The sequence below is a fragment of the Acomys russatus genome, chromosome 5 (genome assembly GCF_903995435.1).
Source record: "Acomys russatus chromosome 5, mAcoRus1.1, whole genome shotgun sequence".
In the NCBI taxonomy this organism is placed as follows: Eukaryota; Metazoa; Chordata; class Mammalia; order Rodentia; family Muridae; genus Acomys; species Acomys russatus.
The window spans coordinates 777,580-802,552 of NC_067141.1; the positions used below are offsets into that span (position 1 = coordinate 777,580).

Here is a 24,973-nt window from a genome sequence, read left to right on the forward strand (position 1 = left end):
AACATACAGAGCTGGGGGGGGGGCGGAGCGGAGGGGGCAGGGCACGGGTAAAGGGCGGTTTGAGTGTTCCTGCACTATTGGCTTTATCATAAAAAGTTATGTGTGTGCAGAGTTTATGTACATACTGTGTACACATATATATGTACATGGTAAGTAAGAACGATATAAGCAATGTTACAAGTAATATGTTAAGTACTTACATTTGCATGCGTATGTATTTCCCTGTCTTAACTATGCCTTTTCTGGGAGCTAACAGATAACAGAAGTCTGTCATATTGAAAGGTGTCTGTGTTTCAGCACTGACATGATTGTAGATTTTTCATAGATGAGTTTATCCAACGGAGAAAATTTTGAGTCGGGTTGTAATGTATAGAGGGGTATGCTTAAATGTTTAATTTTATTAAGAGTGATGGTGAGTGTCATCGTGTTTTCATTCTTCATTTATTGTTAGTCTGACTGGTTCTGTGTTTTAATCTTGCATTCCATAGCTGGAGAAGTTTCTGTGATTCTTATTGTGATATCTTTGTTTAACTTTGGTAAATTAGCCTAATGCCAGCCATTTTATCTTGACACAGGAATTATTTCATTCTTTATCTGTTGTTTTGTTTTATTTGGTAGGATACCCAATGAAAACACAGTCTTAGCTGTTTGCTTGCTGTTGTTCTTGCTCTTTAAAGATTCAGTCTGTCTTAGCTAGGCTTCTGCTGCAATAAAACACCATGACCAAGAAAAGCTACAAAAGAAAGTGTTTTCCTGAGCTTACAGTTTCAGAGGGTTAGAGCCCATGATAGCAGAGCAGACATGGTGATAGGAACAGCTGATAGCTTACATCCTAAAGCTGCAAGCAGAAGGCAGAGAGCACACTGAAGATGATGGGAGGCCTTTGGATGCTCAAATCTCACGCCCGTGACACACCTTCCTGAGCAAGGCCACACCCCTTAAGCCTTCCCAAACAGTTCCACCAAATGGGCCCAAGCATTCCAACATATGAGCCTCTGGGACATTCTCATGCATAACCTAGTTACCTATCTGCTCGACTTTTCTGTTTCTTGTTTTCATTTTAATTCTTGTCGTTACGACTTTTTATTATAATTTATTTATATTTTAATTATTAATATAGTATTAATTATACAAATCAGTAGGCTTTGATATTCCTGGACTTTCATGCATCATGACTTGGTGGGCACTGGTTTCCTGTCCTACCTCAATTCTTTCTGTTGCACAGCTTATCTTACTATCTAGTGCTCTTTCTTACCTTCATGCTATCTTTTTTTTTTTAATTGTTTCTACATATTACAAAATATAAAAACCTTTTCATTTGTGTCTTATCTTACACAACAAAACAACTTCTAGTTCCATCCAGTTCACTTCAAATGAAGATTTCCATCTTCTTTATTGCTAAATAACATTCCACTGCGTATGTATACTCATGTCCTTTACTCCTTTGTAGCAGGCACCTAAACTGAGTTCATATACATGTAATGGTATACTGTGACTAGTCCCTCAATAAACATGTGCTTGTAGGTATCACATCACAATGACTTCCTTTTCTGTCTTACCCCTGAGCAGGATTGCTGCCAGTTCTCACATAATATCATCATTCCGTTTCTTCTTATCTTCTCGTGTTTCCTCTAAGAAATCTGCTTTTCTCCAGTGAGTTTATCGCTATGTGTTACTTGGTGCCTCTTCTGTCTTGTAGCTTTTAATATCCCTTCTTTGTTCTGGATTTTTTAAACATTTAACCATAAATGTTTCAGCGAGGTTACCCCCAGGGTGATTTACTCTTGCTGTTCTAAGAGCTTCCTGTTCCTTAGCATCCATGTTTAGCATCTGGATGCTTTGGGGTATTAGTTCATCGACTAGGTCTTCTCCACCTGCAGCCTGTAGCCCTGTCCCCTGGGAACGCTGATTAGACAGACACTTGGTAGTTTGATGATGTGTTTTGTCTGCATTGTTTCCTTCTTATTTTTCAAGAATGTAGCATTTTAAGGTCCGATACTCTTTCTTCTAACTGATCTCTCTGTTGTGGAGGCTTTTACACTTCATTTACTGAGCTTGTGATTTTAAAGATTTCTCCTTGATTATTTTTCAAAATCTGAGTCCTTCCTAAATTTCTCACTTGTATCCTGGAATTATCTTTTCTTAATTCATTTAACTGCTCATTTCTATTTGTTGTCCCCTTTTAAATTCTTCTGTTGAATTTTTTATTTGGCATATCACATACTTTGATATCTTTGGAAACTGTTACTAGTTATGGCCTTTAAGGGTTGCACTGTCCCTTGTACTCCTTTTCCTTGAGCTCATGAGTGCAGACTGTACCTATTTGGACACACAGTAACTTCCACTCCCCTACACGCTACCCTAGAGGTCAGAAATCAATCCTTATTTCTTCTTTTTGATGGCTATCCATATATATTCCTGGTTGTTTTCACGAAGATTTACCTTAGAGAACCGAGGCATTGCTGCCTCACACCCCAGATATTTGCTTTAACTCGGCTATTATTTTGTGTGATTTTTTATGTCATTGTAACTTATCATCAGGCTTGGCTAGAAGTCTCCTGTCATTATTATGTACTTCCTTTTCCTCTTATGGAATATATATGGGCAACCTAAATGTAAGGGCATTACCAAATAGCAGACAGCTTGTGTCTCCAGAACAGGAGTGCAGTTTCCTGCTTATTTAATCCTGAACCAGCTGAGCATGGTGGGGCTTCTCTACAAACACCAGCAGAGGCCAAAATGCTAGAAGCAAGAATGCTCAGGAAGTCCAGTTCAAGGAGACGCAGTGGCCAGTGTTGCCACAAACTTTGAAATCCCGACCCTGGGTAGTTTATTTTGGGCATACTTATGTGCGGCAAATTTAGGGGAAAATTACTGGTGATAATTAACTGAACTCCATGTTCACAATAAAGCTTAAGATATACCTGCATCAATCAAAATGACACTGAGATTCCATCTTACACCCATCAGAATGGCTAAGATTAAAAACTCAAATGACACCACATGTTGGCGAGGATGTGGAGAGAGATGAACACTACTTCATTGCTGGTGGGAATGCCAACTAGTACAACCACTTTGGAAAGCTATCTGGCACTTTCTTAGAGAAATGGAAATAGGGCTTCCTCAAGACCCAGCTATCCCACTCCTTGGAATATACCCAGAAAATGCCCTACCACACAACAGGGACATATGCTCAACCATGTTCATAGCTGCTTTATACATAATAGCCAGAACATGGAAACAGCCTAAGTGTCCCTCAGTAGAAGAATGGACTAAGAAACTGTGGTACATTTACACTATGGAATACTACTCAGCTATTAAAAACAAGGAATTCCCGATATTTGTGGACAAATGGATTGATCTAGAAATTATTATAATGAGTGAGTTCACCCAGAAACAAAAAGAGACAAATGGTATATACTCACTTATATCAAAACACTAGTCTAAGGGATACGTACCATGAAAAATTTTACTTACCAAGAAAGTGGGTCAGAGGAGAGGACATCCTATTGAGACTTTAGGCAAGAGTAACATGGAAGAATAAGGAAATAGTAGGACCCACAGGGTCCTGGAAACCTACAAGAAGAACTTTATGACAGGCAGATCTGGGTCCCGGGGTCCTCCTCAAACTAAGGCATCAGCCAAGGAGAATATAGGCATTAAACTTCGAACCCCTACCAAGACCTAGCTGATGAACAGGATATTCTCCACCGTTGAGTGGAGAGTGAGATTTGACTCTCACACAAACTCTGGTGCCCCTTTTCTGAACACGTCCCCTGGATGGGGAGGCCTGGCGGCACTCAGAGGAAGGATAGCAAGTTACCAAAAAGAGACTCTATATTCTAAGAGCATATATAGGGGAAGGAGGTCTCCCTCATTCATAGACGTAGGGGAGGGGAGAAGGGGGGAAGTGGGAGGGAGGGAAGAATGGGAGGAAACAGGGGAAGCGCTAACAATCGAGATGTAATATGAATAAATTAATAAAATTAATTTAAAAAAAGGACCATCACCACACTTGAGCTACTCAGTCATTCAAATATAAAAGAATAAATGGTGAATTCTGAATTAAAATGGATTTTGAAAAAAAAAGATATAGCTGCACCAAAACTCTTGTAAAATACAAGCAATGCCTTCCATATTCCAAGATAGATTCTCTAGATTAACTGAGAAAGCAGGCTCAAGGCAAACAATGCTCATGATAAAGGTCTGGTGGGGGTGGGGGGAGGATAGAGTTATGGATTGACTGAGATAAACAGGCTCCAGATAAGGGTCTGAGGGAGCCAGTGTGGCCTAGATATAGATATAGCACAGAGGGGACCACGCTATTAACTGTACCGGTTCCCATCCTTCCGAGGAGGCAACTGGTTATATAGATCTCTTTGAAGAGACAACACCGCATGTTTAACATTCCTGGTCTTCCTTGTGCCGATCTGTGAACACTAGGACCCATACACCTCCTACTCGTTTGCTTCCGGCATTGTTGGACATCTGATGTAACTGTCTCCCATTTTGTTTCAGGGCATGGCGCTCAGTGGTACAACTTCGCTACAAAAATTAACGCCGACGATGACCTAACTTTGGCCCACATAATAGGAATGTTTATATTAAGTGCTTTTCTGTATGGCCTTGTGGCCTGGTACATAGATGCTGTTTTCCCAGGGAAGTATGGTGTGCCCAAGCCCTGGAACTTTTTCCTGCAGGTGAGCACCTGCCAATCCCCAGTCTTTCTGCACCTAGTTTTCAAAGAGTAAGCAGGATTGCCTCTAACAGCCTTCGCAAAGGGACTGTAATACCAGACTTCCTGTGACAAATACCTGAGAGAGACAAATACTCATGTAGGCTTCAGTCCACATTCCCATAGCCCACATTGCTTTGAGTTGAGGCAAGGAAGAACATATTTGTGGGAAGATGTGACAGAACAAAGCTACTCACCTCAGAAATCAGGAAGCAGAGCTGGGATGTATGTGCTGTTGGGATCCTGCCCTCTTCGCCTTTATTCCACCAGTGCCTGGGTTACTGGATGTTGCTCCCCACAATCAGCCATGGCTCCCTCCCTTAGTTATTCCTCTCTGAAAAACCCCTCAAAGACATACCTAAGGATGTGTTTTATTGAGCACCTAGGCAAATCTCAAGGCAGTTAAGTGGACAGTGAAAATTACCCACCATGCCTCCTCCTTGTTGCACTCACATAATCGGTTGTCATATGTATTTATGGAACAAAATGATTTTCTGCAAAGAAATCCCACTTGAATAAGTGCACAGTAATATCTGTAGATCCCAGTGGGGAGAGGAAAAATTACGCCCATGTCTATTTTTAATGTTTAAAATTGACATAATGACAATTGTATTTAAGGAAACTGGCATAAAATTTAATACACATATATAATGAGTAGTTGAACAAATCAGGTTAATTCCCATTTTGTATTTCTTTAAAATTTTATCATTTGTTTTGAGAAACTTTGAATTCTCCCCTTTTAGTCCCTTAGAAGATACATTAGACTATATTCCCTTTATCTCAGTTTTATTAGTTCCCTTTACTCCCTCCATTTCCCAGCCTGTAGCAACAGTATACTATTCTGTATTTCCAAGAAATTAGCAATTTTTAGCTTCCACACATGTGTGGGAACAGGAGACATATGTCTTCCTGTATTTGGGATAGTTTACTTAATATTATTTCCTCCAGGCAGTCATGCCTGGTAAACAAACAGCATGGTCTTCTTTTATGGTCAATACTATTTAAGTTCATGAGGATACATCATTTTCTATATCTATTTATTCCTCAAATCCATGTCTTGGCATCTGAGAACGGTGTTGCAGTAAACAGGAGAGTATAGTTGGGCATTTCCCCAGTTGGGGGGGTTGCTGCTTCTACTTTTATTTTGAGGAACTTCGACTGTGCTGTTTCCCATTATTCGGTATTCCAATTTAAATTCTCACCAGTGTAGAGTGCAAGAATCCTTCTTTCTCTTCACATTCAGCAGCAGTTGGCAATTGTAACAATAATTGTAACAATGTTTTCTCTTACGCTAGTAGTCACGCCAGTGTATGTGATAATATAGCCTTGGGTTTTTTTTTTGTTTTGTTTTGTTTGGTTTGGTTTTTTTTTGTTGTTTTATCTGTAACTCTTGTAGTGGCGCTGAATAATCTTTACTTACTGGACCTTTGCATGTCTTTTGAGAAATGACATTCATATGATTTGCCATTTTGAAATTGCATTACATTTGTTTTCTCCACCACTGAGTAGTTTAGTTGCCTGTAGATTCTGAAAACACTCCTTTGGGCAACTAGTTTGCAAGTATTTTCTCCCATGGCATAAGTAGGCTTCGCTGTGTTGACCATTACATCTATTTGCAGATGACTCTTAGCTTGATGTGATTCTACTGGGCTGATTTTGCTTTTTTAGTTATGCTTTTGGGATCTTACTACAAAAAAGCACCAGCTATCCTGATGTCTTAAAAACACTGCCCCATTTTCCTTCTAGTGGGTTTAGGTGTATGATTCTCTTATGTGCAGAAAGACTGGCCTTTGATCTCTTTCTGTGCATAGACATGCAGTTTTCTCAACAACATTTATTGGTACCTTTGGCCTAAAACCAGCTTACAATACATTTGTGGCCTTACATTTGGATTCTATAATGTGTTCCATTCAACTGTGTATGTTATTATTCCTGGTTAGATACCACAGCTTTACAGTATAGTGAAAGACCAGATACGCATGCACAAACAGTTCCTAGAACACATACTTGTGTGGTGTGTAAGCAGTCCAAGGGGAGGATGTCAAATTTCCTGTTCTATCACTCTCCACCTTACTCCTTTGAGAGAGGGTCTCTTGTTGAACATGGAGGTAGGCTAATAACCAGCAAGCATTACATTTTAGCATACTTATTTAATTTATTCAGAATTTTATACTTCTTATTATAGAAGTCATTTATTTGATTAAATTCACCTCTAGGCATGTCTGTAGCTATTGCTGTTGTCAGTCGGATTGCTTTTCTTGATTGCCATTTCAACTAGTGTGCTTTTTAGTACATATAAAAAATCTATTCATTTCTGTAGGTTAATTGGTGCAGTTCACTGAATGTATCATTTTATTTATTACCTACAAACTGAAATCATCTAACTTCCTCCTTTACTGTTGGGGTGCCTTTTATTTATTTCTCTTACTTAACTGCCCTGGCTAAGACTTCCACTACTGCATTAAATAAGGATGGTAAAAATATAAACACCCTTGTTCCAGATGTCAGAGGTAGTGCCTTCAGCCTTCCCCCATTTGAGATGATGTTGGCTATGGCCTTATAATGGATAGAATTTAAATGTGCTAGCTAAATTCTTACCATATTTTGTTTTTTGAAGATGTTTACAATGACGATACTCTGAATTTTACCAAATGCATTTTCTATCTCTGTTGGGATGATGCTGTATTTTTTGAAGGATCCAAACTTAATAACTTTGTCAAACATATAATTAAGTGGAGCAGGCTTTCTTGTATAAATATTTAAATGGTAAAGAAGACAGGGACAACCGAGAATGGTGTGTTTCCCTGCTTATTTTGTCCTAAGACACCGCAGACTTGCCTTTCATTGCTTGTATAACATCAGTGAAAAAGACCCTTTGGTTAAAATAAAAGCCAAGTGGTTTGAAATATTTATGAAAGTGATTTTGTCCTCACAGACTCAGTGTAAAGTGCTAGGGTGTGCACAATGTGTGCACCAACCCTGCTGGAAAGACCTGGCTCGGAGTGAGGCAGTGCTCTCACTGTGCCTTCTGAGGCGACTTCACTGACTGCCTTCTTTCAACAAGGTTTAAGTAGAATGTGGGTTCTCTGATCATGATTTTAGAAGTTTATATTATAAACAGACAAGTTTGCTTCACATTGTAATTTTAAGTCACCGATTGCAACTTTCTTTAAAACTAAGTGAGATGAGCCAGAGAGCTTTGAAATCTTTAGAGCACTTAATTCTCAAGTATCATTATCATCATCATCATCATTACTATTATTTTGGTTGTTGTTGTTGTTATTTTAGAAATCCTACTGGTTTGGAGAGCCAGCCGTAAGCAGGGAGGAGAGCCAAGTTACTGATATACCCTCAAATGATTTTGTTGAGCCCGAACCCCAGGGCTTAGTGGCCGGCATCCAGATTCAACATTTGTTCAAGGTATTTATTTATTCAACAGGTTTCTGTCACTTGAAAGGATGGAGGGTCAGTCCACTATGGAGATGAAATGTTTGTCATGGCCACAACTTCACAGATATGCTGATTAAAAGTTCTCCACATGTACTTGCTTCCTGAATTTGTTGAATGCAATGTGCTTATCGGGTCATATAAATCAAGTATGGTCTTCAGTTGTTCATATCCTTACTGACTAGTCTTTTTCTATGCTTGTAATCTTAGGACTTTGCTATTTTTGTACTTTTAAAATTATTTTCTTAGGCCGGGCGTGGTGGCGCATGCCTTTAATCCCAGCACTCGGGAGGCAGAGGCAAGTGGATCACTGTGAGTTCGAGGCCAGCCTGGTCTACAAAGCGAGTCCAGGACAGCCAGGGATACACAGAGAAACCCTGTCTCAAAAAAACAAAAAAAACAAAACAAAACAAAACAAAACAAAAAACAAAAAAACTTATTTTCTTTAATATACTAGTCACTTTTAAAATTCGTGGCTACTAGTTCTAATATCTATACCATGTTCCTAATGAGGCTCTTTACTGTTTGGTTCCCATAATTTAATCTCTCTTTGATCTTTTTCTCCAGCCTTGAGATTAATACATTTTCTCCAACTCTGAATAATTAATGAATCCTTGTTTACAGGCAACAGTAATCAAATTAGTGTTTGTTTCTCTTTCCACAGGAATTCACCTTAAAAAATAATACCCTGATGGCAGTAAAAGATTTGTCTTTGAACGTGTACGAGGGACAAATAACTGTTCTTCTAGGGCATAATGGGGCAGGAAAAACCACCACCTTGTCCATTCTCACAGGTGTGTACCAGGGATCACCCTGGGTGGATGGAGTGTGGGGCTCTTGCTGACACTTCTGAGGCCAACACCATCACACATACAGTTAATTCTCTCACCTCTTAAATACAAATCGTTATTATTCATTTAGGTTAGAACATATTTCTGTCTGTCGGATGCTTCAAACCTTCCTTTCTTCTGAGTTGCCATTCTAAATGATCATCCAAGTCCCCTCTTTGTAAAATTTGTGTTCATTTTTTTATACTGGCTCCCCTTACATTAATTTACCTTCTGTTATTCTTTCCGCATCATAGAAAACCATTGTAATTTGCTTGGTGAGCATCATTCTCACTGTGAATGCATACTACAAATACATGTGAGTTTGTTAAGAATATTTTGAACACAGAGATAAACTGAAAAATGTATAACAAATCTCTCTCTCTTTCTCTCTCTCTCTATATATATATCCTACATTCTACTATTCCAATGTTTTACTATACTTCCTATATACCTATCAACCCCTTTAAAATATTTTAAAGTTAATTCTATACATTAAATATTCCTTCACTACGTAATTTAGAAATTTGATAAAAATTTTAATAAAAATTTCATAATGTTTACATTTTAATTCTTTTTTACATGTCACCACTGTCCAATGATTTGCTTTCAGAATTAAATTTAAATTATTTGAGGCAATAAACGATTGGTTACTTTTGGAAATTTTAGTATTTTCTAGGTAAATTTTGTATAAGCCATTGTCCTGAGTGTGCAGTTGAGTGATTTTGGTACACTCACAGTGTTGTGTAACAGTTGCCTTGATTTTGCTCAGGAAGAGCTTTGCTGCCCTGAAGGAAACCTCTAACCCTAAACTGTCACTTTCTAGCCAATGCCCAGTCTTTATAGCCACTAATCATCACCAGCTGTATGTCAGGGCCTATGGAAGTGACTAACTGAGACACTTCATATAGATGAAGTCATAAATATGTGGCCATTCGTGTGTGGGTTTTCATTTTACTGTCACATGTCCTTTCATTCTACTCCAAAGGAGTAGAATTGTGATTCATGAGTCTGGAGAGAAATGAGAAAGGATGAGTGGGGAAATTGGATTAATGGTTACTAAAGTAGTAAGCTTTATCTCAGAAATTTAAGGGTAGTTGTTGGATCTGTTTCTTTACAATAAAACTTTATTATACAACCCAACTAGCTTATACAAGAAGGAAAAAGGTTAAAGGGACAAAAGAGTGAACCTTCCGGTAGCCGTTCCACAGGACGGGTCCTTAGGTGTCTCTCTGGCCCGCGTGCTGGTCCAGCTGGCCCGCTACTCTCACGCTCTCTCCGCCCCAGCTGACTTTGTTGTTCTCTCTTCCCCAACTCCCTGAGTCACGTGGGAAGGACTGGCTCCTTCTCCTGGTGAGGGTCAATTAGAAAGACAATAGTCCAGGTGGGGTTCCCAGGTCTCCTTCCTGAATTCCAGACCCAGAATGGTTCCACTCAGTCTGTCACAAGGTATTCATGGGGTGCCCCAAGGGTAAAGCCCACCAAGACTGCTCCCACTTGTGACAAGGCTTATTCTTTCCCACAGGTAGTTCAACATATGCAAGTCAATAAATATAAAAATTATATAAATGACTTAAAGACCCAAATCACATGATTATCTCAATTGATGCAGAAAAAGATTTCAATGCCTTTGTGATAAAAGTTCCAGGGAAGTCGAGTGTGGTGATGCACATCTTTAATCCCAGCAGAGGCAGGTGGATCACTGTGAGTTCAAGGCCAGCCTAGACTACAAAGTGAGTCTAGGACAGCCAAGGCTACACAGAGAAACCCTGTCTTGAAAAAAACAAAACATAACAAAACAAAACAAAAAAGTCCCAGGGAGAGTAGGACTAGAGGGAATACCTCAACATAATATTAAAAAAACAAAACAAAACAAAACAACTATAAATGAGAAACCTACAGGCAACATTACCCCGAATGGAGAAACACTTAAAACAATTCCACTAAAACCAGGAACAAGACAGGGCTGCCCATTATCCTCACTTTTTTCAATATTGCGCTCAAAGCACAGAGAAATAAGGAAAAAGAAGTAAATTATCATGATACAAATAGGGAAAGAAGAATTCAAATTCTCTATATTTACAGACAATATTATATATACATAAGAGACTCCAAAATTATACCATAATCTAAAATCTAACCTAAAAGAAGTCAACAAGTGTAACATGTTACGATACAGAATCAACGTACAGAAATGAATGGCTTCCCACACACCAACAAAGAGCAAGAGACAGTGGACACTTAAAGAAGTGAGCTTCAAAAAGAAGAGACATCTAGGAAGAAGCCTAATCAAGAAGATGAAGGACAGGTACAGTGAAAAACCATAAACCCCTGAGGAAAGCAATCAAGATACTAGAAAATGGGAAGACATCACAGGCTTGTTAATTGATGGAATTAATACTGTGAAAACGACCATTCTACTAAAACCATCCTCAGATTGGATGTCATCTCAATTAAAATCTCCATCTCATTCTTCAAAGAAATGGTAAAACTATGCTAAGATTTACATGGAACCACAAAAGATACTGACAAAAAAAAAAAAAAAAAAAAAAATAAGTTCCAGAGGACTGCATTCTAGACATAAAAATATGCTACAGAGCCACAGGAATAAAGACAATACGGTGCAGCCACAAAAGCAGCCATTAAAACAAGGGAACAGAATTGAAGATTCAAACATGACTACTAGTTGCTGCTGCCAGTTGCCAAGAATATATTCTGGTGGGAAGAAAGTTCCTTAACAAGTGGTGCTTAGAAAACTGGATGTCCACATGAAGAATAAAATTATTGCCATATCTATCACTGTGCACAAAACTAACTCCAAATGGATAAACAACTTTAATGTGAAACTCACAGAGCCAGTACCCTGTATAATACAGTTCTCAGAGAGGCCTTTTAAAATAGGAATCCACTTACCCTGGGCTTAAGGGCAACAGTTGGCAAGTGGAACATCAACAAAACTAAAAAGCTTGTGTACATCAAATTAAGAAAATTAGTGAAGAGGAAACTGATACAGTGGGAGAGGATCTTTTCCAGCTAAACTTTTGATAGAAGATTAATGTCCAGAATATGTAAAGCATTCACTACTGATTGCAAATTGGTCTAGCCGCTATGGAAATCAGTGTGGAGAATTCTCAAAAAGCTAAACATGAATGTGCTCTATGGCCCAGCTATTCCATTCCTTGCCATATTCCTCAAGGATGCCATATGTTGCTCTGTTCACAATAACCAGGAAATGGAAATGTCCTTCAGCCAATGAATGGATCACCTAAGCACTATGGAATACTATTTGACTGAAAAACAAAACAACTGAAATCCTGAATTTTCCAAGTAAATGGATGGAAGTAGAAATGGATGGATTGAGTGAGATAACAGAGATCAAGAGATCCAGAAAGGCAGATATCGAACATTCTCTTTTATCTGTGGCTCCTATATTCAAACCTCCAGGTGTGGATAAATAACCATGTAAGTGCTGCAGTTCTGAGGGGAAAGGCTTCCCCTGGAGAAGTTCTACTGCAGCTGCCAGACTGTTTCCCCAACGCAAGTGTGACAGCTCTGCTCAGGTGGGGGAATGTTTCCCCAGTGCAAAGTGTGACAATTTTCCTCCAAAAGGCATCCTGGCAGTCAGAAGCCAAGAAACACCATAAAGTCACACTACACAGCAAACCTACACAAGCAATTTATTGAGAGGGAAAGATCCTGGAAGGTAGCTCTAGGCCTTTTCCTAGAGAAACCACTTGCTCACCTCTCTGATGGAAAGAGTCATATTTCTCACAGTTAATGTACTGGACATTTTAAGATCTGAGGCTTTCAGAGGCTTGGTCACAGTTTCTTTGTAAATGGCTGAATTTTCTGCAATTGAAGCACTGGGCATATTGATATTTAGCAAAAGCTTGTCTTATGATGTTAGCACAATACTCATGAGAACCAATATCAGTCATGTTCCTTATCCACATGTTCGTTGGTGCTGCTCCCACCTTTAACAGTCTAATAACTAAATTTGCATTTAGTATTTGCTCTCACACACGAGTCTCTATCAATACCTGAATTGTGTCAGGGTCTGATAAGGCTTTGTTTACAGTTGAAACCAATCTTTGCAAGAAATCTGTGAAGGCCTCCCCAGAGTCTTGTACAATCCCAGTAAATAACGACCTTTTCCCAGGCTCTTAAAGCCACTAAGTGACATTGTCCCATAACAGCATCATCAAACTGAATCTGTTCTTATCAGTGAGAGTACTGTCCTTCACCCAGCAACTGATCTTTTGACAATATCCATTCCACATGCTCTATTTTGCTGTTCAGTATTCATGGCTTCTCTCCATTAGGTTAGCCATTGTAACTGCTGACCAGCCTCTAGCACAGCTATTTACAGACCAACCCAATCTTGGGGAATAATTCTATTTTGGGTAGCCCAGTTACTTAATACTTGTTTCACCTAAGGTGAATGCATTCCGTAGTAAGTCATGACCTCTTTAAACTGCCTCAGATCTATCAATTCTTTAGGACAGTTCTGTAGGCTACCTCATTATAATTATGACCTGCTCCATTAACAGGCATGTGATGTATGATTATTGGCAATATTGATGATAATTTGTAATTCCAGGCCACCCCTCTTCTGATGGCACAGTTAGTTTAAGATTAAGCCTGTCTTTAAGATGGTCTGTTTTTCTTTAATCCTGTCCCCCTTCATGCCCTCCTACTCCTCCCTCCATCACACACCTGACTCCCCATCTTACCCAGGGCCTGTGGGGACTTGAAACTAAAAGTGTGTGGTGCTGGGCAGGATGCAATCTGCCTTCTAGCCCAATTTGCTTCCGTCTCTCATTCTATAGGAATCTCCTGTATTATTGCTAGATCATCAGATCTGAAGCCTTTTTCCCCCTTTTCTGGGACTACTTTCTTCCCAAGTACTTCCAACTCAACTAGAAAAATTTTCAGTTGCACAGCCAACTCTGCAACCCTTTCAAAAATGAGAGAATAGAATGACCCTTTCGGTTTTCCCATTTTGTCCATTCTTTTGTTTTTTAGATTCTTTCACTTTCACCCTCAATTAAAAAAAAAACTGTTCAGCCATTCTCCCGACCTTTTTTTGAGATGGAATATAGGAAGAAGAAAAAGAAAAAGCAGAAAAAATTCTCTGGGAGCAAAGTGGGGGAAGTCCTAGTGGTAGCAGCCACAATAAACCTTTTGTTTACATCTTGAAACATAATATTCATCCCTTTGTCTCCTGCCACTTCCTCTATGTCATTTGTAGTCATATTTCCCAAAACTAGGTAGGAGAGAAGGAAGGTTAGAGGGTGAAGGGTGTGTTGATATCCTTAGGCTACTTTCTGCTGATTAGGGGCACTGAGTTCCTTGGGGCCAGTTTGATCTTTGTTGTCAGGACGTCTCCAAGCAGCAATCCAGCCACTGGGAGAGCATCTGCTGCCTCCTTCAGAGTGCCTCTGAAGAGTGCCCCTGCTAGAACAGGAGTCAAATTGTGGATAGCTACTGTGGTCAGTCTGAAGCAGCCCCATATCCGACACCTGGGGTTAAAACAAAAACATATTCCCATAATACTTGTGTGTTTTTAAAGAAATCAAAAGTTCTTACTACACCTTTCTCCATTATCATCAGATCATGACGAGTGACACCAGGCATCTCCATGGGAGAGGTTGCTTTTTCATGATCCACAGACTCTGCAGACAAGGCACTAGTAAGCAGCACATTGTCAAGTGTCCTTGCTGAAGCTCTGCCAATGTCTTTGCTTAATTCTAGGTTTGTATCTTCCTACCAGAGGAAAAGTCTATATTAGTGGATATGACATCTCATCTGACATGGATCACGTTAGGAAAAGCTTGGGCTTGTGTCCCCAGGAAAACCTGTTGTTCCCATTGATGACAGTGTCAGAACACCTTCATTTCTACTGTGTGGTGAGCACTTCCTTTCTGTACTCTTCACTTCCTCTAGGCAATGTGAGCAAGGACCTGCAGCTTTTACCTTCATCAAGAGTTCATGCTGAAGGCAACGAGAAGGGCGAGCATACCCAGACAGCTCTGCTAAAGCCCTAACGTAAGAGTTTTCTAAGCCCAAGTTTGCATAAGCACAGCATAAACTTTGGCTCCTCTTTTTAGATAAAAGGAGTATCTTCGAAGAAACGATCCAGTGAAATTCGCAAGATGCTCACTTCTTTTGACCTGCTTGAAAAAAGTAATACAATGTCCAAGGATCTGAGTGGAGGAATGAAGCGCAAACTCTCAATTATCATAGCTCTTATAGGGGACACTAAGGTAACTATTCATTGCTTCAGGTTCTCGTGGGGCTGGAGAGATGTTTCCATAATAAAGCACCTGACTTCAGATCCCCACCACCCAGATAAAAGTGCCAGACATGGTTGTGGGTACCTGTAATCTTAAACCAAAGATGGCGCAGAGACAGACAGATCCCACAGGCCTTGCTATCCAACCATTCTGGCTCATTCTGGATTCAGTGTGAGACCCTGTCTCAAAAAATAAGATGTAGAGTGGTTGTGGAAGACACTGGAGAACAATCTCTGACATCTACACATATGTGTACACACAAAAATAAAACAAAAAAAAAAATAAGATAAAATAAAAATGGGTCTTTACTTCTCCAGAGTCAAGCACAAGAGCTGGCACAAACTCTCTCAAAGGGGAAAGGGAAGGACTTCCTATTATTAATACAGCTGATGGGACATCACTATAGGTTTGACAAGTAATTATTTAGCAGTTATTCACCCTATGGTAGTCTAGAGTCTGTATTTTGCTTAAATATGTCTCCCATGTATAGTAGGTTATCCTACAGACAGGATGCAAGCGGTAAATAGACCGACCCCTGATTACTTACTCTTGTCTCTAGGTGGTGATACTGGATGAGCCAACATCTGGCATGGATCCAGTGTCAAGGAGGGCCACCTGGGACCTACTTCAGCAATATAAAAAGGACCGTACCATGCTACTAACCACACACCACATGGATGAAGCTGATGTGCTGGGCGACCGCATTGCCATCCTGGTCATGGGGAGTCTGAAATGCTGTGGCTCTTCGCTTTTCCTGAAGAAACTATATGGTCTCTCTCTATTTGATTCTTTGGATGTTGGTGCTGTAATAATGCTTTCTTAGCTAGGTGTGGTAGCCCATGTCTATAACTATAGGGCTGGGCAGGTCAAGAGTGGCAAAGATGAACTGGAAGCTTTATGTAGTGAGACTTTGTCTCAAAAATATTCTAACATCACTTTCAGTCCTTTTTGTCTTCTCTACACAGACCTTCCTACGTCCTATTGCATTAGATCTTAAGTATTTTGCTTGTAATTTCTGGTTATAAATTTAGACATAACCTAGCGATTCCGTTTTTTTTTCCCATTTTGACCCAATAAGCATATTCTGACTTGGAAAATGAACATGGACATTCCACATGGATGATAATAACTGGTAATTTGTCATCGCAACACAGATTTAATACATAGGTCTATGGATGCTTATAGGGGCAGAAAGTCAACAACCTCACCATTACCTGACTTTGTTTTCTCATTTGAGTATCAGAATCAAATACCCACTGTATGGCTACATTTTTTTTTCTAGCTTATTTTCACAAACTACCCCTTGAATGCTGCCTCTGGCCAGTCGGAATGTAGTAAGAAGTAAATGAAAAGCAGGATCACATGGTTTTGACTTCAGCGGGTGTACCATCTGTTTGTTCAGTCAGACTGAACTGTTTCCAGGCCTAGAGACAAAGGCCTGTAATTCTAGCAGAGGCTGAGGCAGGGGGATTGTGATTTGAAAGACTTACTGGGTTACAAAGTGAATTCAAACTGAGCCTGGGCAACTTTGGGAAATATCATCTCCAGAAGTTAAAGAGTAACTGGGGAAACAGTTCAGTGGATACAGTACTTTCCATGCAAGCATGAAGATCTGAGTAAGGGGTCCCTGTAGCCACAGGGATGGAGAGCAGAGACGGCAGGTAGACAAATTTGGGAGCTCCAGGTTCAATGAGAGACTGTGTCTCAAAAATAAAATTAGGGAGACACAACCAAGGAAGATGCCTGCAACACACACAACCCCCCACACACCTGACATACACACTCACCCACATACATACCCACCCACATACACACCTACACACACATAATTAAGTACAAGTTAAAGGTAAAAAGAGGTTTGGAGGTATAGCTCAGTGGTAGATCATTTGTTTGCTGTGCATAAGACCCTATGTTTGGTCTTCAGCACTACAAAAACAAAAACAAACAAAAAACCCCAAACCAACAACAAAGTGAAAAGAGTCCAGTTCCTCCATAGAATGCTTGTCTGATATAGGCCCTATATTTAACCGTTAGTACTCCAAAGAACTGCAACTAATCTACAAAGTGAGTTCATACAAAGCATTTGTTATTGATGTTGAAATTATCTGCCTTGAACCAGTAAGAAATACAAACTTGGAAGATATAGCTCAATGAATGTCGTTAAAGATGATGTCATTACACTATTTGAATTATTCAACTGTTAGATCTCACTCATGATACACATTAATTAGCGTTATCTGAAGAACTCTCCCTTCTTATGGTTAAGAGAGCTGGGGCTCATATTACAGTAATGAGAAATCCAGAAAGTAATTGGAACAGATTTGGGCCTGGGGCATCTGACACCACAGCCCATGCTTTTCTATACATAATGTTGACTCACTGACTTTCAGGGGGATATACCACCTCTTTTTTTCCCTCCTCCAAAGAGAAATGTGGGTTTTGATAGTAAATTTTCTGGATGTCAGAAATAGGGTAAATAATATTGTTGACCTCTTTTGCACTTATGAGCAGTAAATAGAAACCAATGTTCCTCTAATAAGTCAACCCGGCACTCACAATTAGTACCTGAATCATTGATTATTGGTAGGATTCCAGTTTTAAAAGAAGCTTAAAAGGGCAATGAGGACTGCAGATGTGCTCAACAGGTGAACTTTCATGTAAGTGTTAGGACTGAGTTTGGAACCCACTTAATGCCTAAATACTGGGTGGGCATGGAGACCCATATGTAAACCCAGCTCCAGGGAGGCCAAGACTGGGAATCCTGCTGGAAAACTGGCTAGCTAGAACAGCCTAGTCTTCAAACGCTGGGCTCAAGTAAGAGAGCCTGCTCCAATGCATAAGGAGGGAAGTACTCAAGGAGGACACGCAATGTCAACCTCTGTTCCTCCTCACACATGTGTGCACACCCATGTACAAATACACACATGTACACAAGAGCACACATACCTACACACACACACCATTCACATACAAAAAAAAAGCAATGGAAAATAGGATTTTAAGGTAGTAAGTACATAATAAAGATTGCCTCCCTGACACTCAACAACATAAGGGTAAGCCTGAATCAGAGAGGATTTTTTTTTTTTTTTTTTTTTTGGTTTTTCGAGACAGGGTTTCTCTGTGTAGCTGTGGCCATCCTGGACTCACTTTGTAGACCAGGCTGGCCTCGAACTCACAGCGATCCGCCTGTCTCTGCCTCCCTCGAGTGCTGGGATTAAAGGCATGTGCCACCACGCCAGGCTTTTTTTTTTTTTTTCTGATTAATGAAAAATTAAGTTTGAAAGCAGAATTCAGAAGCCGTAGCAGAGGATGCAGCAGCAATCAGGTAAAGGATCCAAATGTTAGAGCTACAAGGGCAAGGCACTGGGGTCCATCTCAAGTGCACACACACACACACACACACACACACACACACACACACGGCGGGGAGGGGAGAGAGAGAGAGAGAGAGAGAGAGAGAGAGAGAGAGAGAGAGAGAGAGAGAGGAGAGAGAGAGGAGAGGAGAGAGGAGGAGAGAGGAGAGAGAGAGAGAGAATTTGGGCAGACTGAATTTAAAATTTTGGTGAATTAGAGGCATCTTTGAGTGGAACAATCAGTAAAAAGTTATTTGAACTCAGTCATTGTGTTGAGCTAGACAAAGACAAACTTCAATCAGCATATAGAAAGTATTAGCATTCAGGAGGAGTAATGCTTGCATGTTTGTGTCTGGATCTCCCAGGTTAGGGTAACACTTGAGGCTCAATGTCTCCAGTCAGCTCTTTAGGTGTCAGAAGTGTGTTGCATCTTTTTATGATGATGTAAATTTACAATGTGGTGATTCAGCAGTTGTCTAGTCTCTCTGTACAAAAAAAGGGGGGGGGGGTGGGAGGAAGTGCGCAGATTTTAGAAGATTCCAGTGTGAAGGAAGAGAAAAATTGAATGAACCTCTGTCAAATTTGAACAAAACTTTTCTTTGTCCAGCATTGTGTAGGCAGACTAAACAGGGCATGGCTGTCATCACTCACCAATTACTAAGTTACATGGTGTGTTGGGTTTCAGGCTCCTTATCTGCAAAAGTTGCCAAAAGGATGTTGAACCTGATAAGAGTGGACGACTGGGCCACAGCATCTCCTGGTGTCAAGATCTGAGATTGGCCTTTTGTTCTCACAATAAGGGGCAGCTATTTAAGAGATACTTCTGCTGGAATCTAGTGATTATATTTTCAAATGTGGATAATTTTCTGTACTTGGAAAATGTAGAATAAGCCCTAACAGTTGCTTCACTCATTCAGACATTCCCCTCCGTCCCTTCCTCAGTCAGCCTCTCCTGATCCTGGCTAAAGCTTGATGACATCACTGACATCATTTTGGATTGCCCATCCATGAAAATCATGCTTCTTCCCTTTGCACCTATGTTGTTTAACACACTGTGCATTTTTCTAACTGATCAAACTCAGCTATATTTCTTCACAGAGATATAGTGGGGAAAAGCCACTAGGATTTTTAGATCTTTGGCTTAGCTCAAACCATCCTTAGGATCTAAACCATGCCTGGTTTATAATAGGTCTTCAGTATGTATGTATTAAATCATCAAGCAATGTTCATCTTTGTTGTCTCACCTACTGGTTGCCGTCTTAGCCAATAAGGAGAGTGCAATCAGAGATTGTCTTCTGTAGTTCTCCAAATATGATGCATTAACTTCTATTGCTGTTGCCTCACTCTGGCCTCTGGTAGCAGTATTTGGTAGCTGTTGTAACACATTCATTAAAAGTTGGGGATTGTAGCTCAATGGAAGATCATATGCTCATAGTCATACGTTCAATCCCATACACCCCCCCCCACACACACACAGAGAGAGGCATGCACATATGCACATGCATGCACACGCACACATGCACATGCACACGCATGCAGGAGTACACTTCTTTAAATTGTAAACAAGTGACTTACAGCACATCACACACACCACACCCTCTTCTCTATGTGTAACCAGAATATCAGGGCCCACTGCCACCTGCCATTTGCAGAAGTCAGTAATCAGAGCCAGAACTTAAATCTATAAAACCTTGCTTTATTCAGAGAATGACCGTCTGAGAAGACGGTAGACTAAATAGCCTAAAAATCTGCCTACCATCTTGTCTCTAGCTGTTGGATTACAGAAAAGCAGTGGCCTGAGGCATGGAGGCAGTCAGTCCTGAGCTGCCTTGCCATCCTGGTCTATAGGTCAGCACGTTTCTGAGACTCGTGATGCCATTGCTTCTCTCATTACATTCTTCTCCACCTCTCTTCACTCTAGATTGTGGATCCAGGCACTTGAGTCAAGTTAGTTCCTTCTGGTTTCAACCTTGTACTCTACCAGGCATATCTGAGCCTGGGGACAGAGGGCCACTCAGAATAAGCTAAACATTAATAGTGCTGGATGCTAAGTTCTTGATGGCATGTGCAGCTGTTTGATGACACAGCATGCACATGTGTCTTTATATTATAGAATATGGAAGGCTATATCATATGCAACTAATAAACCTGGATTTTGGAGATTAAGCAAGCTTTAGCTGAAAATATTCAGTGGCCCCACTTGACCCTCTAAATGGATCTTTTCAGGTGTGGGCTACCACCTGGTCATGGTGAAGACTCCTGACTGTGATGTTGAAGAAATCTCCCATCTAATTAGGAAATACATACCAACTGCCAAGGTAGAGACCAATGTCGCAGCTGAATTGTCATTTATCCTGCCGAAGGAGTACACACACAGGTAAGGACCCAGAAATGTTGCACAGTGGTGTTGGGTCACCCAGCACTATTATGACCTTTCCAGGTTTCCTCGGGCTTGGCAAATAGATGCTTGCCACTTGTCTTTTGAAACATACTCATCAGAGCATTTACTTTCTACGATTTCACTAATTGTACAAAAGGATGTCATAAAAAGTAGTGTCCATAAGAAAACTGGCATTGATTAGTGATAAGGCAGGGCACTATACTGATATTTTTTATTCTTCCTGAGTAGAGACAAGTGAATTTATTTTGTTCTATAAAAAGGTTTTAGTGTTTTCTGATACACACACACACACACACACACACACACACACATTGTGACCCCTTAATAGATGGTTATGTTACAGAATGATCAAATTAAGTAATTGATAAATACATTACCTCATATACCAATTTTGCAGAAAAACCTAGAAGTATGTAGTACATCAGATTTATAGCTACCAATCTGTGCTAGGGATCAGTGAAACTTACTGTTCCCACATAAGTGGGAATTTGTACTCTTCGGTCAACAGTCACATCCCCATCCTACCCCACCCCCGACCCCACAAGGATCTGATGCCTCCATTGTACTTTCTATTTCTGTGAGTTCAAAGTTTTAGATTTCTTTTGCACATGAACTCATGTGCGATTTCCATGGCTATGGTTTTTCCCTGAAGATGTCTTCTAGATATGTGTGGGTTGACACAGGTAACAACCATGTTTCCCTATTTTTAAAGGCTGTACAGTACTGTTCTGTGCGCCTACATAACGTAGTGTCCTTTTTTTTTAAAGCCATGTCACTCCTGTATCTAAGTTACTGTGACTCACGCGGTAACACACAAAGGAATTTAGGGATGCTGATCTCAAGTCACTTAGCCATGTAAGCAGAAGTGGGTGGCTGGATCATGTAGCACATTACTTACAGTTTTCTGGGAATTTCCATGAGTACCTCTATGGATAAATAAGATCACAGCACCTCTATGGATAAATAAGAGTCACCTTCTCCCCCAACTTCTCCAGAATGTACGTTTGTCTCTCTTAATACAGCTGCTCTCACGACTGTGATATTTGCTGTGATTTTAAATTTTATTTCCTTGTTTTTTAGTTATGCTAAAAAATTGTAAATCTTCATTCGAGAAGAGTCTATATCTTTCCCCATTTTGATTGGATTGTTTGTTTCCTTGAGATTGAGTTCCTTCTCCTTCAAATATTTCTACAAAGTCTATAGTTGCAGATGTTTACCTCAAAATATGAGCTGTCTCCTTATTCTAGCATTAATTTAGAAGGGTTTTAGCTTTCTTTTCTTTTCTCCAACATAATATTTTTGTTAATTATTTGGGAATTTTTCATAATGCACCCCAATCACACTCACTTCCCAGTCCTCCAGGTGTACACCACCCTTATGACCACCCCAAAAAGTAGAAGAAAGAAAAAGGGTCTCAGGGCTGGGACTGTGCACCGAACTCAGCAGTAAACTTCGAACTCCTACCCAGATCTAGCCAATGGACAGGACATTCTTCACAGTTGAGTGGAGAGTGGGGTCTGATTTTCACACGAACTCTGGTGCCCCATATTTGACCATGTCCCCTGGATGGGGAGGCCTGGTGGCACTCAGAGGAAGGATAGCAGGCTACCAAGAAGAGACTTGACACCCTATGAACATATACAGGGGGAGGAGGTCCCTCTAGTCACAGTCATAGGGAAAGGGAGTAAGGGAAAAATGGGGGGAGGGAGGAATGGGAGGATACAAGGGATGGAATAACAATTGAGATGTAATATGAATAAATTAATAAATATATTTTAAAAAAAGAAAAAGGGAAACCCCCACAAGTCTAATTTGTGTTGCCCATATCCTTACTGGAGCATGGTCAAACTCTTGGTGGCCAGCCCCTTAAAGAAAACTGAGTTATTCCCTACCTGCATGCTCCCAGCCCCTTCCAGAAGCCATCAGTTGTGGAGAGCTACACTTTAGCATCCTTATCACTGTTCCTAAGAGTTATCTTCGATGGTTTTCTGTCTAAGCTGTTACTTTGCAAGGGGAGCAGGCTATGGGAGGGTAGGGGTTATCACAGAAGCCTTCTATGACTCTCTCAACTGTGAGTCTGCAGCCATCAATACCACTGCAAAATTAGCTTTCTTGCCATTTGCAGTCAGTGGGAGCATGGATCATAGACTTCCATATGATCTCTGGCATCAGCATGTGCCATGGACCTCAGCATAGCCCCTGGTGGCAGTACAGACCAGACATCAACATGGCCTCCAGGGCATGGGCACCAATGTGGTCCCTGGTGGCAGTCTGGCCTATGAATGACTACATGGCTTCAGGTGACAGCACAGACCACATACATCCACATAGCCTCTATCAGCATCACAGATCATGGATCCTAAAATGTGGTCTCTGATTGGCCACATGGACATCATGATCATGGACATCAATACAGCCTAAGCCATAGCATGGGCAATGGACACCAACATGGCCCCTGGTGGCAGCACACACTACAGACATCATCATGGCCTCACGTATCAGCATAGGCCACTCATATCAACATGGCTTCAGGTGGTAGCACAAACTATGGACATCCTCATGGTCTTCAGTGATAACACAGGCCACAGATATTAATACTCCCTTAGTTAGCCCCAGCAGGACCATGGATTCAGCATGGCCTTCAGTAGATACACAGACTACAGACATCCATATGGACATCAGCACAGTCCCCAGCAGCTGCAGGGAACTTTTCTTTATAACTGGTCTTGTTGGCTATGCTTTTAGAATTTAATCTAAGGGGAATTATTTGTTTAGATCAATGTCATGAATGCTCTACTCTGTTTTCTTCTAGTAGTTTTAAGTTTTCAGGTTTCATGTTTAATATTTAATCCATTTGGGGAAGATTTTTGTTTTTTGTAACAGGGTCTTACTATGTAGCCCTTGCTAGCATCATAGGCTGATTTTTTTCCACATATAGTATAAAATAAGGTTCAGTTTGATTCTTCTGTATATGAATAGCTTTCCACGGCACCATCTATGAAATAAACTTTCTCCATTGTGATAAAAATCAACTGTTGATGGGTTCAGTGGCTCATGCCTGTAATACCAGCACTCAGGAAGCAGAGGCAGTCAGATTTTTGTGAGTTTGAGGTCACCCTGGTCTACAACATTGAGTCCAGGACAGCCAGGGCTACACAGAGAAACCCTGTCTCAAAAAGCCAACCAACCAACCAACAAACAAACAAATAAACAACTAAACAAAACAAGAATCAATTGTCAACTGCATGGTTTTGCTCCTGAGATCCTTTTTCTGTCACATTGTTCAGTTTGTTTTGGTGACCTCGTTTTTCTATTAGATTATAGATTCACGTCACGTGATGTCTCCAGCTGAGTCCTTTGCTCAGGTTCTCTTCGTTATTTGGAATCTTTACATTTCTCTGAGAAGTTTTGAATAATTTTTTGTATTTCTATGAAAAATCCAGAAAATGACAATGATAAAAATAATGCTGATAATTTTTCATTTTTTTTTCTGTTTTTGAATTGTTCTCTAACGTGTATATGTTTATTATATATATATATAATTTTTACTTAACATTGCATTTTATTTTGAAGTCACTTTTTGTTATATAAAAACTGAAATGTTGATAATAAACACACACACACACAGAGAGAGAGAGAGAGAGAGAGAGAGAGAGAGAGAGAGAGAGAGAGAGAGAGAAAGAACAACAGATGCTTTTCACTACATTAATGCATAAACTGAATTAAGGGTTTTAAATCCATCAAATCTCTCCTCAGAAAGAATCAGTTTTAACTCTTGGATTTCTAGTGCAACCTTAAAGGTACACCATGCATTTGTTAACTTGTGTGTGCATACACTTGTTATGGTCATGTAAAACACACTAGAATAATGTATAAAACTTGTCCTTGTTTCTGATTGTGAGAGAAAAAAAGAT

The 24,973-nt window shown here is 40.2% G+C and overlaps 1 protein-coding gene across 1 annotated transcript in view; it reads left to right on the forward strand.

The window, feature by feature from the left end:
* LOC127189924 (phospholipid-transporting ATPase ABCA3-like) overlaps window positions 1–24,973 on the forward strand; it is a 98,262-nt gene that overhangs the window by 18,645 nt on the left and 54,644 nt on the right. The window contains exons 9-15 of the mRNA XM_051146981.1: window positions 4,519–4,700; window positions 8,024–8,155; window positions 8,847–8,976; window positions 14,764–14,918; window positions 15,120–15,275; window positions 15,865–16,075; window positions 20,885–21,035. Coding sequence (XP_051002938.1) covers window positions 4,519–4,700; window positions 8,024–8,155; window positions 8,847–8,976; window positions 14,764–14,918; window positions 15,120–15,275; window positions 15,865–16,075; window positions 20,885–21,035 — 1,117 coding nt within the window. The remainder of the gene's footprint in view (window positions 1–4,518; window positions 4,701–8,023; window positions 8,156–8,846; window positions 8,977–14,763; window positions 14,919–15,119; window positions 15,276–15,864; window positions 16,076–20,884; window positions 21,036–24,973) is intronic.